The following is a 14717-nucleotide window of genomic DNA, read 5'->3' as shown; positions in this document are numbered from 1 at the left end:
CTCGCGCAGGCTGCGGCAGCGGCGCCTAGGCCGCGTCCCCATGGCAACGGCGCCTTTCCCGCTTCAAACGCTCGCGCCCGCAGCCAGCGAATGGGGCGAGGGAGAGGCGGGGAGGGGGCACGGCCACGCGGGGCGGAACCAATCGGAGGGCTCCGAGGAGGCAGAGGGGGGCGGGGGCGGGGAGAGAGCCGGGAATAGGAGGACGGAAGGAGGGGGTGGTGCAGCCCGCGGGTCGCTCTGCCCGCTGTGATTGGCCGAGGCTGCTGCCAGTCGGGCGCCGAGCACCGCCTACTGCCGGTCCCGGAAGTGAAGGTGAGGGTCGGGGGTTACAACGGTGGGTGGATGGGTGGGTTTGTCCGTGTTGGGGTCCCGTTATTCCGCGTCGCGGCGGCCTCGTGGCGCCGCTGGTGCCTCCCCGCGGTTCCCCTGGGGCCGGCCCGCGGGGCCTCGCTCCCTGGTGCTGGCGGGGGTGAGCGGCCCCGGGGGCCGGGCCGGGCCCTGCTGGCGGCGCTGCCTCCCCGCGTGTCCCGGGGCCGCGCCCGGCTTCGGGCTCCGCGGCTCCCGGTGCGGGAGGGAGGGAGGGAGGGGTTGCTGGTGCCCTGCGCTGTTTCGGCGTGGCCGCCCTGGGCTTTGGGGCTGGAGGGAGGCACGGTCCGTGCTCCGGTTCCCCGAGTGGGAAAATAGATCGTCACCGTGTCCCGTGGAACAGCCACGTGGAAAAAAAATAGTTTTATAAAAATGTTTTATTTATTTAAATGTGCAGCGCTATCAAAATACGAAGCTTGGCTCACAACTGGCAATTGCTATATTCTTTAAATAGTTTTCTGATCTCCATTGCTTTTTAATATATGCATACAGAGCCACTTGTCCTGCCTAGGTAGGTTATTAATTACAATACTTGTTGTTTAAGAGGTGCGCTCTTTACTGCTCACAAGCTAGAGCTTCATCTGCTTGCGTGCCAGGGATCTCTTAGTTTTGCGTTGCGGCCTCCCGTCTAGCCCGGGAAGCAGAGCGCCTGTCCCTCTGGCGTGAAGGAGCTCTCTGTGCAGCAGGAGCGCTGTGCTGGGCAGTCGTTTCTGTGTGCCAGTTCCCAGGGATGCCGAGGCGTTATCTTTGCACGGGGCCTTTGGATTTTTGTGGTGAAAGACTTTAGAGTCCTGATCACAGCCTTTTCTTCTGCTTTATCCTTTCCCATCCCTACAGCGTACTTGTTAATACATCAACTGCAAAGAAACGTTGTGCAAATTGTATTTCAAGCTTCTTGAGAACGCTTTTGCATCAGGGCTTTTATGAATGCTCTTGCTTTCTCTTAAGAGGAAAAGGCTCTATTTTTACCTTCTTAGGGTGGTTGTTAAGATGTAGTTTAATTATGCAATAATTGCAAGAGAATGGATGATTTTTAATCCATACTGAAAAACATTTTCTGGATAAATGTGGCTTGTCTGTTTGAGCTCCCCTGTTGTTCACGCTTGATCCTCTGCGCTCTTCCACAGTTTTTGTTGCAGTTAACAGAGGGGCATGGCTGTGAGAGCATGTGGCTTGATAATCTACAGGAGGCTGCAGTCAGCACCCCCTTCTAAGGTCACTGACAATATTGAATACCTCCTTCTTCAGACATCCTATGGGACCCATCACTGGACCCCACCCAAAGGTGATGTTTGTTCTGATAATATGCTTCAGTGTTGTTTGTGTTAGAGAGATTACAGACTGACCTTTGGCTGAACGCTGCTGTGGTCAGCTTCGTAGGGCAGTTTAATCAGTTAACTATAGCAGGTCTAGACTTTTTCAGCAGCAGAGTGGGGAGTTTTGTGGCCCAAATTCCTTACAAATAGTAGTTGTATAAACTATTGGGCATGACAGTTTGAGAGGGGGAGGTCACTCAGTCCTGCTCCTTCAGATGTCTGAAGTTTTTGGCAGCCATTCAGCAGCTAACCAGAAGTGGGTAGCTAGACAAGTTATTGCCTTCCCTCTCAGATTTGACCCTCTGGCAGATATCGCTGTTGTTGATGCAGGGGTGTTTGATCCACTTATGATTAGAATGGTCACGGCTTGAAGCGCAACATTAGAAGACAAACTGAAATCGGTGACCCTGTGAGATTTCTTCCTGCTTTTTGACTAGTTTTTACTTCTTGTTTTGTAAAATGGAGTGCCGTTAAAGCATGGCACATGGACAGTGTTTCAGCAGGAATTTGAAAATTGGCAAAAAAGCTAGTAATAGTATCAACTATGCTCTGCTATTAAAGGAAAGAACAAAGTTTTCCAAACCTCTCCCTCTGTCCTCTTCACCAAAAGGCTAAAGGAGTAGTTTGCAGGCTACTGGAAAGCCAAAAAAACCTTGGACTGGGACATGATTATTTGTTGTGAGAGGAGAGTTCCATATGGAAAGATTTACTGGGAATACTGTAGTTGTGGACAAGCCATCGCACTTGTGAGCAAAATGACTCATAGACTTACATCTCAGGCAGTCACAATTGTATCTTTTAAGGTTTTTAGGTCAAAAATAATACAAAAGCCATAATCTGATGACGGATGTAATAGTTGCTTGATACATGTGTTGGGGTAGTAAATGAATGAGCCATTGCATTTCTATATTCGGTGTAGTATGAGTGGCCTTCAAAGGCAGCCCCAGCAAAAATATAATTTCTACGTGATGTAGACACGGTTTTTAGTGTGTCAGGAGCCAGAATGATAAGAAGTTATCACATCTGTGAGATCACACAGGAGATGAGTCCACTTATAGCTACAGCTCTTTGATACTTTAAAAGTCCCTTAAGCAGCTGCAACTCTTATAGGATTAAACTGTACCTGCTTGCATCCCCCTAAATGAATTTCATCAGCCTCATCTCAGCTCCTAAAACAGTGACCTTGCACTAATTGAGCCTGATGGGAAGGAGATGTAGGGTTCATTTTCTTCCTCAGCATATTGGAAGTTCATCAGTGCAAATTAGTGCTTTGAGGATCTGGAAGGTGCCGTGTGATGTGCTGTCAGCAGTTCTTTTCTCCCACGAAGTAGGGCATGTTGCACAAAGCTGGAAACTTACTGACCGTAGGCTTGTGGTTACCAAGGGTGGGATGAAGTGCTTGCCTTTCCCTCTGCTAGTGGACAGGAGGATGCGTTTGTATCCTTTGAGTTGGAGCAGAATCTCGGCCCTTCAGCTTTTTTGCTATCTCAGCTCATCAGATGCTTGATGACTATGGGTCATAGTTATCATTAAAAAGTGGTTATTTACTGTTCATGAATGTTCTGTGGGTGTTTCCTATCAATGCTGTAAAAGTAATCCAGCTGGGCAAGGCTGAGTGGATTCCGTTTCTCAACTGTTAGTAAAAATCCCATCTATGGAAATACTGACCTTGTTAAAAAGAAGGTGACAGCTTGACTTGCAGTATTGAGAATCAGGGAAAAATGTTTTTACTTAAAGCCTCAGTGTATTTGATCTCATATCTGAGGCATCAGTATGCAACATCAGATGCTGTTTTCTGTACAGCTGCCTTTTGGAATAGAGCTGTATTTTACATTTGAGATGATGTCACGTTGTTGAGGTCCTGATACACAGGCAAACAAGTGAGTGGGACCTGTTGGCAATGGAATATGGGATTCCCATGTACCCCAGTTCTAGTACTAAAGGGTGGCTTTGGATACTTGGGACCTGAGGAAAGATTCATCTCTGTGCTGAAATCGGGGTCATTTGCAGACACCTACATAGAAAACGGAGTTAAAACCAGGAAAAAGTGAAGCCTAACTTTTTTTTTTTCTTCTTTTGAAACTTCCCAACTCCGTGTACGTTGCTTTTTTGAGATCTTTCCTGGCTTGTTCTATTTCTGTTCGTCTGAAGCTTTCATGAGAAAACCAAATCTGGCTTTTCTCAACAAAAGTATGAACAGCTGGGGATATGTTATATTTATCCATTGTTTGTAATGGCACCTCTCACTAAGTAATACAAGAGAAAAGGAGAGCCCTGAAGAATTACACAGCTGGTGGAAGGACTGGATTTTAGGCTTGCTGTATTTCAGAGGGGATTATGGGAGAAAAATGAAAGTACCAGTCTGCTATGTACCCCAACACAGGAGAAAGTATTGGTGGTTTTGGTCTCTTTAATGTCATAATTTTGTATCCAAAGGTTTCTAAGATGGCTCAGAGCACATAACTGTTTGATCTACCATTGAAATACAGCCACGTCAGAGACAGTTCCTCCTTCCACTTACATGAGTGATTCAATTTGCCTCTCCAGTTGAAGTTATTCCCTCTCCATGATTAACTTCTTATTAGCTTAGGATGTGTTGAAATAAGGCAGGCATGTGGGAAGCCTAGTTTTGTTCTCTGACAACGTTCACTTTTTGGTTATAAAGCAGTGTTCAAACTGTTGCTCTAGGGCTCATGTCCTCTGGTGTGAATCCAGTGGTTGAAGGCTTTTTTATGAGATCTGCTTTTTAAATGGCATTTGTCTGTGTTGGGACTCATTGTTTCTGGGCTGTCGATGTAAGAGTTTTGCAGGGCTGGGTCTTAAGCTTCTGTGGGAGGGAAGGGTTGAGAGAGGACTAGGACTTTTGTAGGTCAGCAGTATCCCCTTTAGCTGGCTAAAGAAAAGCATTCATGAGGCTCACAGTCCTTGGCCTGAAATGGGATCTCTAAGGTGGAGCATTATGGGTGCAGAGTACTCCAGAAAAGAAGAGGAGGACTGGGAAAATAAGTTTTCTACTGCTGACAGGCCACTGGTAATTTCAGATGATGCAGGATAAACAGAGATCCTAAAAGCCACAAGAGAGAGGAAATCAAGATGTAAAATTGCTTGAAATGCAATCTCTGTTCTTCAGTTTCAGTTTGGGGGACAGAGATGAGCAGGCACAGTAGTTAATACAAAACCAATATTTCCTCATTGCCAACTGAAAGAAAAAAAAAAATGCTTCCTACGTGGAGACTTATTTTTTCACCTTCTTGGCAGGCCATGTGGATCCAGGAGAGGATGACCTTCAGACAGCCTTGCGGGAAACGCGGGAAGAGGCTGGCCTCCAGGCCACTCAGCTCACCCTCATAGAGGGGTATAAGAAAGAACTGCACTACCCTGTCAATGGCAAACCCAAGACCGTCGTTTACTGGCTGGCAGAAATGAAGGACTATAACACAGAAATCAAGCTTTCAGAGGAGCATCAGGCTTTCCAGTGGCTGAAGCTGGAGGATGCCTGCAAATTTGCAGAATATGAGGACATGCAAGCAACGCTGAAAGATGTGCATCAGTTTCTTTGCTCCAGAAAATAAATGCTTTGTGAAGGATAAGGGAAATTTTAAAAGAAACACGGCCTGACTTTTTTTTTTTTTAACAAATAGAATTGGATGGCTGCAGAAATGTAGATTCCTTTTTTTTTTTTTTTTTAATCTATACAAATTCGGTGAAAATACTTGGAGCTTTCAGAGAACTTGTGCTTTTGTGTCCCCTAGCTTCTTCTAGCTCATGCGGAAAAGCGTGATCTAATTCAATGTTAAGCCAGAGATGTCTGATTTGAAACCACAGCTAACAAAGACTTCTTGTGTCCTTTATTTTTTTCAAAGTGCTGAGCAACGATGGGTCTCTTTTGAAAATCAAACACTTGACATCTCCTGAGCTGCTGCTGTTAGATCTACAGAGTTGTGAAAATGAGCATATGGAGATAATTAATAACAAAATGTTTACTGCAAAAGTTGCACGTTGCATTTCAAATAGGGCAGCAGTAGTTCTGTTCCCAGTTCCTCCACTGATTTGCTGTGATAACTTGTCCTGTCATTTCAGGTCTTGTTTGTTTGTATCATGAATGTATGTACATCACTAATCTACTGTTATAAAAGCAGTTTCCATCCAAAGAAACTCAGTAAACAGTTGACATACAGTATTTAAAAGGTAAATTTGAAGTTATCTTCTTTCTTTGCTTTTTATTTTTGCCTCTTTGCTCTCTAACAGTAATGTTGGCCATACATTATTCTGTCGGGAGAGTGAACTCTCTTGCTGCCTAGAGCCCAGCTTCTGCACAGAATACGTAAGCTAACGTGCAATCTTGCATCAGTTTGATAGTATCAGGGTTTCAGTGGCTGCAGGCTGTACCCGCATGTGAGCAGCACGGTCATGTGCAGCGCTGTAGATGATCACGCTGGATGATTACAGCAGCCCGTGATGGTACCAGTGAGCTCGCCTGCATCYGATCCCCTCTGAATATCTTAATTTCCTTGATATCAGATGTTATTACATTTTTGGATGAGCAATCAGGTTTTTTGAGTTTGGGGAAATTTTCTGGGGAAAAGAAGTGTCCCCTCTCCCCCCGGTCTCCATGAGCCATTGCTGCCTAGGCACTTGGACCTTTCAAGGGAACTAAATATATGAGAAAGTGGGTTCCCCGTCTGTCTTCCTCCTTACTGCTGGAGTGAAGAGACAGGGTCATCAGCATCACACCAGCTCTGGAAAAGAACCCAGGGCAGCGGGATGCCAGAGATGCAGCAGAACTGGGCTGAGAAATGTAGGTTGCAGTTCAGCATTGTGTAACTCTCTGGATGTGCAGCACCCATCGTTTGATGCAGCATGTGGTGTTAATGTCAGTGCCGCTGTGGCAGTGGTGTCTTGTGCGGTACTGTGTTATCCTCCTATAGAGTAACTTATAAAAGCCCACTTGTGCATCCTGTTTTGTATTTAAAAAAAAAAAAATTATTCCAGTGCTCCTCCACTTTAAAGACAGGTTTTATTTTGTTTTATGAACACTGTTTAAAAACATTGCATTCGGGTGATGGCAGACAGTGAAGAGCACGCAGGCTGTGTGAGTGCAGTGAACACTTCTCAACTGGTTGTTAGTAGAGGATGAAAGGCGCCTCCCACTGTCATCTGGTCCATCCACTGCCCCAAGGGAGAATCGGCTGTTCCAGGGTCTTTCCTGATGGGCACTTGGCTAATGTGCTCTTTAAGACCTCTAGTGATGAAGAGTCACACCCTCACCTCCTCTATCCATGCCCTGGTGAGTTTTGTCTCTAGTATCTAATCTAAATAAACCAGTGAGAATTTATTAAAAAATAACAACCAGTTAAAAGAGGGGGAGAAAATAGTTAAAAACCCATGCTGCTTCACAGTCTTATTTTCTATTATTATTTAACCTATCATTTAACCAATGCTTTGTAARCAGTGGTGTTACTGGCTTTGTGTTTGAGCAAGATTTGCAAATTAAGTATGAATTAGAGTTATTATCAAGTCATCTGTTCTGCCTATTCAGCGGTAATGAACATAAGCACTTGCTGTTTTCACAGCATTAGCTGAACTCCAAGTGAGTATTTGCATTTTAATGGCACTGCATAAATAGTGTTCCCAAAATGCATCAAGATTTGGGAGGGTAATGTGCTCCATGGACAAAATTTCAAGGTTGGGCGTCTAAATTGTAGTAGAAGAAGGTAAGAGGGATGTAACTGTGACGGCTGGTGAGGCACGGCGTGTGCATTTTGATGGATTTATGTACAGAATGTATTTCCACCAATTTTGTGGGCAAAGTGATGCTTAGACTTTTGGAGACTTGACCTGACAGTATACACAAAGTCTTCAGATTTGTTTTAAAGGTGGAAACATTGGAAAGTCAGAATTCAATTCTGAATATTTGTGTGTCAGTCACTGGTGAAGGAGTTCTTCCTCTGCCTATGTCTAGTGCTAAAATATATTCCCGAGGAAGGTCTGTGGGGAAACCCTCCAGTGAATAATTATGGAATAATCTGCCTGGGGAAGACATTTATATGWAACTTCTATGAATTTGTCCTGAACCAGTAAGGTTTGTATTTTCTTTCCTGAGACCTACTAAGTTCTTGGTCATAGTGGCAGTTAACTTTTTACTAGGCTGTGGATCTACATTTAAAAAAAATCAGAGTTTAAATTCCCTATACATCTTACTTTTGTCTTAGGTTAAATAAAATCAAACTGTAGAGAAGTCCAACCTTCACTGAAACTGCATAGCAGGTTCATTTAGGTAAAATGAAAAGTGTCGTCCAAGTTTGAGCTAAGAGACAAGTCAGGATATAGTTTCCCTTGCAGTTTTGAACATATATATTGATGTAGCTCATACTAGTAATTTCCTGATATTAGTGTTGCTTTCTCCAAGTAATTCCTGATTTATAGCCCAGCTTATGGTTTATAGTGTCACAAGATCAGAGAGAAGGAAAGCATAAATTCATGAATATTAGGAAGGAACTAAGATGTTGCTAATTTCACTGAGAAAAGATCAGGACTGAGTGTGATGGGTGGTAGATAATTATGCTCATACAAGAGGAAGTGTAAAGGCTGAAAATAGCGCGTTACTCCTTTCCAGAAATAACGATCCTATCTTGCTGCTCTAGATGCAGGGCAGTATATCTGTTCACTGAATATTGCATATGGCCATAGGAAATATGAATCTGGTGTAAAATGGCCAGATAATGTCACTGCCAGGTATCACTGACATAAGGGGGGTGGGGACTATGATAAGGTTTAGTACACCCTAAATATAAAAATATTTTGTGAAACAGATACTCTCAGCAGCAGTCTTGCTGTGTTGCAGAGAGGAAAGAGTGCAACTTCTTAATGTAGAAAAATGACCTTTCTATTTCTTAACTGATAACTTGGGGGGCGGGGGTTGCAGATATCTAGAGGAGACTCCCCCACCTTTGAGTCCTGAAGGCAGTGCTTATTAGTTACATTCTCTCATGGACGAAGTAACTGACGGCTTTCTGTGTCTGTTGGCAGCTAGTTTCAAGCTTAAAAAGGATTTAAGATTCAGCAGGATTTGTGCTTTCACCTTATTCCTTGTCTCGGAGGAATTGCTTTCTTGCATGCTCAGTAAAACTAGAATTTCAGGCCAGCAGACAGTTGCAGCTGACAAGATACTCAGCTTCATTTAGCTAAATCTGGGTCTTGTCATGGGTTAAACTAGCTCTGGAAGAGCTAAGCAGTGTATGCCTATGCAARCAAAACAATCTGTTCTGCTTGCTTCAGCTTTTGTGCTGCACAAGGAGATTGTTCTCGAGTGTTAAAAAAACAAACRGCCCTTGCAACTCCCTGTCAAAAATGGTAGGGCAAGGGAGAAAATCCTCTAAGGAGGCACTTTTCCTGTTGATAAGAATGGCGGGTAACACAGTATGAAACAACAGCTCAGAGCTAGTCCATTTGATAATTGGCATTGTCAAAAAGAGGAGTGACAGTCCCGTCTTTCCACTCGATAAGGATCTCCCCATGCCTCAAGGAAGGGGAGCGAGACGGTGGAGTGTATGGCTGGGGGCCTCTTGGTAATGGGGACTGCTTCTGTAAGTCAGCTCTGCTGCTGCTCTCTGGGGAGCTCTTCAAAGCAGAGAGGATTTTCTTCTTCCTAGGAGAGCAGAGAAGAGACTATGTAACTGCATCTGCTTGATGCTTCTGCACGTGAACTGGGTCAGCAGCCATAGTGCCCAAATTCCCTTAACCAAATTACGAGAGTGGTGTAGAGCAGAAGGAGCCAACATTAGCAGCTGCTTTTGGATGGGGTGGTAAGTGGGAGGGAGAAACAGGATGACAGAGAGGAGAAATTAAGGGGAGAGATGACCAGAGCCATCTGGTCAGAGTCAAACATTTCAGGTGTGGGAGGGAGGAGGATACCCAGATCAGGATTTTATTCTGGGATGCCAGACAGGGAGGTGACAAATCAAAAGAACCTTCATCTTCACTTACTTGTTGTAATGAACATTCAGTGTCAGTATTATTAATCCCAGTATGAATGCCAAGGGGCTGAGGACTAGCATGGCTGTCTTCCAGTTGGTGCCTGAAAGGATATCTCATAAAACAATCATGCGTTTGCCATACCCGTTCTAATTCAGTACCTACTACTGTCGCAAAAAGCACCTCTAATATCGCCGCAGAGCAGCGGTAACAGCCCCGTCAGTAGAGCAGGAAAATTGCTTTGTTTAAATTCAACACATTACAGTTGCTCTATTCCACCCGGCATCCATCTATTGAAAATGGCCGTGTGAGGGTTTTCTTTCTTGCTCAGAAGACAACTGTTCATACTTCTCCACTCTGCCACTCTTTGATAGGCAATGGAAAGGCAGGGGGAAGGCACCAGTGATAGGTGATATCACTGTTTCTCCTGGTGAACTGGGATAAAGCATTTGCATGTTCTCGCTCACTTCTGTACCCCAGGCCCAGGGAGATCTGTTTGATCGTTAAAAGGAATTTCTCAGGTAATTTGGCGCCCTTGTTCCCTGTTGAGCACTATGCATCCTCAGCTGGACCCGCGGGAATGTAACCCTGCAGTTGGTGTGTTAGGGATGCTGATGAACCTTCATCCACCTGGTCTCTTCCTCCTCTGGTTAATCTTTAGACCTACCTGCAAGCTTGGCCCCAGAGCTTTTCCCTCGATTTCCATGGTGCTTTTTAGAATGAATATGGGATGGATCTGGGGGAAAGACAGAGACACTCAGATTAGCGGGTTCCACTGTCAAACTGGAGGAAAATCTAGCTTCCTCTTGGATGCACAGTAACCACAGAGCCCCTTGGTATCGAGGTGGAAGGAGAAGGGGAACCTCCTTGTTCCTCAGTGTCATCCAGCCACAAAAATTTTTTATTCCTAGAATTTCTGGCGGCTGCGCCTCCAGGCTAAGACTATTGCCATATAACCAAATTGCTTCCCAGGGCAAATATCTCAACTAGTTATGTGAGAGTGGCCTCCAAGCACCCAGAAGTGGGTGTGGAAGTACTTCAGAAGTACTTGGGTACTTACCACCACTGGAAAAAAATTGAGTAATCCTTAAATGTTCCCCACACTTTCCCTCTTGCTGCTGTTACATATGTGTTCAGAAAAGTGCTCACCCTCGTTTGCTGGGAGGTGTGCCTGTTTAGTCTTCACTGGAGATGCTGTGCTGTTCAATTCGTTAGTCAGAGGTGGGTCAGTCAAGCCCATGGAAGGCTCCCTGTCCACAGYATGGGTCTTTGATGAATCGATGGTTTTAGCTTGGAAGGGAACAAAGCGAAGATGTGTGTGATTATCATCTACTTTTTGTACAGAATCCTGGGTACGCAAGGGATGGGAACCCAGCCCTGCCGTGTTAGTCCTGTACCCTGCAAGGCAAACAGGACTTAGTGTAGTACCAGTCACCTCCTGCATGCCAAGGGCCTTGCATTCTCACCGATTTCAAAGATGATAAAGTGAACCTCTCAAGACTGAACCCACAGCCAGACAAGAGCTTGTTTTTCGTGGTAGGTAAGGTCAATTATGGTCTAAAAAATATGAATGCAATATCAGCTGTTAAAGGATGAGGTATGAGGAAGAGGCAAGCAGAACTATAGCTAAGCATCACAGATGTTACCAATACAGTAGATAAAGAAATGTGATCAAATGGGTGGTAAATAGTTCATATCTCTTGCAAGTGAGTGAGGTAAATATGGTTTAATGTAACAGCTGTTGTTGATGGAGTATCTGAGAAATTTAGATTTCAAACAGTCATTTATGCTGGTTGAGAAGGTCATGGCTGGCACGGTGTCATTAGTCTTCAGAAGACGTTCACTCCAGTAGACTCTGAACCATGGGGCCGATAGGAAAGCTATCGGTGTGCACAACACACGGTAACTGGCAGAACCTGGTTCGAAGCCTGCTCTGTGTTTTTACACTTGCAGCCCTATTTGTGGAGCCTGGCTCCAAGGGAGCACTGGCATGCCAGGAACATTGCCTTGGGGAATGCAAATGCCCTTTTCACATGCCTTTTCCCCGTATCTTAAAAGTTCCAAGTATTTCCTAGTCTATATTTAACTAGCCTATTACAGTATCTAATTTTTATTGGCTTTATTTACCTTTATGTTAAACAAACACTAACATTTGTGACTACTGGTCTGTGATAATTACATGTTAACCTTCTAGTTGACTAATTAAAAACCTGAGTAAAAAGGCCATCTTGTCTGCACATTGCAGCCAAAAAAGCTATTGTAGCTCTTTCTATTTCCAGTTAGGTATAACCTCTTTGTGTCAAAAGGTTATACTCATAATCCATCTGCTTATGCCAACCAGATTCATCACATTTTCTCTTTACTCATTTCTGCAACGCTTAAAATCTCATTGGGGCTGTCAGGCCTTAATGTAAGGAGTAGCGTCATGTAAAGGAAATAATTTCCCTTCAGGAAGGCTGGGAACCTCGTCACCTACAGAATGTGCAAACAGAGAAAAATCATTACAAATGCCAGCTCTTTTCTGATCCCTGGAGTGGAAGAAGGGAGGAGAGGGGAGGATGGGGGTAGGAATTGAATGTGATCTTTCAGGTCTTAGTTCTGCACACAACTTCATGAGAAAAGTCCTGAAACCACCTCCCAGTTTGTAAGTCATAAGGGAGCAAATGAAAGAAGGAATCAGACTGGATCATGAATTATCAGTTATCTGCAGCGGGCTTCAGTGGCTGTCTTACAAATGATGACAGTCTCATCTTGGTGCAGTGACTATGCCTGATGTCTGTTGTTAGGAGTTAGCCTGGTGTCAAATGCCTAAGTCTATGATAGGGCCAGGATTTCTGCCTCTCTTTGCATTCAGTTTAGGCAGAGGATAGGGAACATTCACAAAGGCAGAGCTTTGATTATTTTTAGCAGATGAGGCCATAATGTTGATGAAATAAGCCCCACAATTTATGAACTTGCGATGTCATGTTTTGGGCTTTCTCAATGTGAAGAGAGGGCAACACTTAAACCACCTCCCACCACTTGCTGCAGTCACTTGTCTCTTTGCAGTTACATCAGGGATCAGGAACAACACTCACTTTTGAGGATCATGAGAACATGGGGTGAAGGTTAGAACTGCGGTTTAGTTAGTGATGAGAGCACTGTTTGGATCTGGTAGGAGATAACTCTAATATGTTGCTCAAACTGAAGCAAGAATTTCTCATTTCAAATATGGCAGCTCCTCAATAATTCATATTAGTTTTAAAAAGGTTCTCAGCTGCCTGTAGTTTTCTTGTTTCTTTGAATAACATCCAGAGGCACAAAGTATGAAAAGGCCCCTTCAAAGTCTAGATGCCTAACCATGAGACTTCCACCTTGGCTGTTTTGGAGTTAGGACTCTCAAGCAATTCAACAATTCTTAGCTTTGGGCACTGATTCAGACCAGCTTTCCAAAATATGTGAGTTTTGCCTATCATCAGACTCGCGGCTGAGTTTTAGAAGCCTGACCCAGTAAGATGCTGCATGCTTTCTGCAAAACACTGAACAGCAACTACCGGAAACTGGTGGTACAGAAGTGTAGTCAGGCTGGCTTTGAGCCATTCGGTATCTCTCCAGACTTGGCCAAAGTGATCATGAGTTAGGATGATGAAAGCAAGCCTGGTGTTAGGTGGCTTCTAGATGATGATGACACCTAAGGTTAGATGTTATCAGTTGCTAAATCTACCTCATCTTACTTTCATATATCCAGACCAGTCTGTCTACAGCTTCTTGCGTTGGTTCACCAGGCCTCAGAGCTGCTGTCCGGGCAGCAGCACAGATGGTTTCATCCGCTAAAGTCTTCCACTTACTGAACTTGTCCTTCTCCTTTGAGACAAAGACCTTGTGGCCTCCTTCCTTGGTGCTGAGATGGAAGCCCAGGCTTTGTAAAGTCAAATGTCCCTTCTTGCTGCAGGCCCACGCTTGGCGTTCCCAGTCCCCACAGGGCTCCAGCTTGGCCAGCGCATACTCGCGTGTCTTGTGGGCTGACAAGCACTGCTTTGTTTTAAGGCTGACGATGGTCCTGGTGGCGGGGTCCCAGCTCCACTGCTGCTGCTGGGAGTGCATCTTGCAGTCGGTCAGGCCAATGCCGTCAGTCTCGTGGTGGGAGACGTGAATGCACTTTTCCAGCCGGGTGTTCTTTATGAGGAAGCCTTGTCCCTCTGATACTACGGTGCAATCAGAGCACAGTTTAGTACTGTACATGTCTAAGGCAAACACATCTTCTGAGCCCAAGATATTGTAAATGCCCAGGGGAAGGGGAGACTTATCCCACCAGTCCTTTGTGGGATCATGCCTAGGCAGCATTTCCCACATCCTCCCAATTTCCCAGAATTGCATCTTTTTATAATACATAGTGTACAAATACCAGGAACAATACTAGAGAGAAATAGCTATGACTAACTAACTCATATGACTAATGGGGAAAAATTCACTGTCTGTGGAAGACTGTACTTTCGTGATATTTCTGTCTATAGTATTTAATACAATATTTCAACTAGCTAAAGCTTTAAATAAGTACTCATCCTTCCCTCCCTCCAAAATAATTGGATGGTTTGTTCCCCCCCAACCGCAATCTGGATCAAATCTTTCTTATGAAAAATAATTGAAATTCTTGAAATCCCCAAATGCTTATCTAGGTCACCAAGTAGGCCACCTTAGGCTACTGTTTACATTAGGTGTCTTCTTGTGATGTTACAGCAACATTAGGGATAAAACCATACTCCTTCAAAAGTCTGGAAGTACTTGACTAATTTGACTTGCATAACTATTGAAGTAAACTTGGATTTAGTACATCTGACCGTGGTCTGTACCCTGTAGACATGAAGGTATCATATTTAAGGAATCCCTTGTGAGAGAGACCCTATACTCATCCCACAACGGACGCACAGTTTGAAGCAATTTCTTAATTGCTTGTTGCTTTGGATAGCAATGGGGCCCATCTGAGCCTTTGAGGACTTGGGATGGATATCATCCTGTTAGCTGGAAAACTGCATCCATTTTCTTTGCAAAATCAACGGGTGTGGCCTGTGAACATCCTGAACA

General features: G+C 44.4%; 2 protein-coding genes across 3 annotated transcripts; one reads left to right on the top strand and one right to left on the bottom strand.

Annotated features, from left to right (window-relative positions):
* Nucleotides 1–226: 226 nt before the first annotated feature.
* NUDT2 (nudix hydrolase 2) lies at nucleotides 227–5885 on the top strand. Of its 2 annotated transcripts, none has more exons than XM_026083733.1 (3): nucleotides 227–312; nucleotides 1494–1651; nucleotides 4941–5885. In XM_026083733.1, exons 2-3 carry the CDS (start codon nucleotides 1519–1521, stop codon nucleotides 5252–5254), a joined length of 447 nt encoding a protein of 148 aa, XP_025939518.1. In that variant the 5' UTR covers nucleotides 227–312; nucleotides 1494–1518; the 3' UTR covers nucleotides 5255–5885. The 2 variants fall into 2 exon arrangements, with proteins under 2 accessions (XP_025939518.1, XP_025939519.1); XM_026083734.1 differs by lacking the exon at nucleotides 227–312 and adding an exon at nucleotides 744–877.
* Nucleotides 5886–11202: 5317 nt separating this feature from the next.
* LOC112974587 lies at nucleotides 11203–14077 on the bottom strand. The gene is made up of 2 exons (XM_026083708.1): nucleotides 13370–14077; nucleotides 11203–11213 (listed from the first exon to the last, which is right to left on the bottom strand). Exons 1-2 carry the CDS (start codon nucleotides 14025–14027, stop codon nucleotides 11203–11205), a joined length of 669 nt encoding a protein of 222 aa, XP_025939493.1. The 5' UTR covers nucleotides 14028–14077.
* Nucleotides 14078–14717: the final 640 nt, after the last annotated feature.

Source organism: Apteryx rowi, unplaced genomic scaffold (assembly GCF_003343035.1).
Source record: "Apteryx rowi isolate R43461 unplaced genomic scaffold, aptRow1 scaffold_612, whole genome shotgun sequence".
NCBI lineage: Eukaryota > Metazoa > Chordata > Aves > Apterygiformes > Apterygidae > Apteryx > Apteryx rowi.
Note: the sequence above shows the minus strand (reverse complement) of the source record. Positions and strands in the feature narration are given on the sequence as shown.

What these genes read in the sequence shown, in the direction of transcription:
- NUDT2 (XM_026083733.1), top strand. Translation starts at nt 1,519, where the DNA reads ATGGCTGTGAGAGCATGTGGCTTGATAATCTACAGGAGGCTGCAGTCA. An exon ending in TCACTGGACCCCACCCAAAG is followed by an intron (nt 1,652 to 4,940) that starts GTGATGTTTGTT and finishes CCTTCTTGGCAG; the next exon opens with GCCATGTGGATCCAGGAGAG.
- LOC112974587 (XM_026083708.1), bottom strand. Translation starts at nt 14,027, where the DNA reads ATGTATTATAAAAAGATGCAATTCTGGGAAATTGGGAGGATGTGGGAA.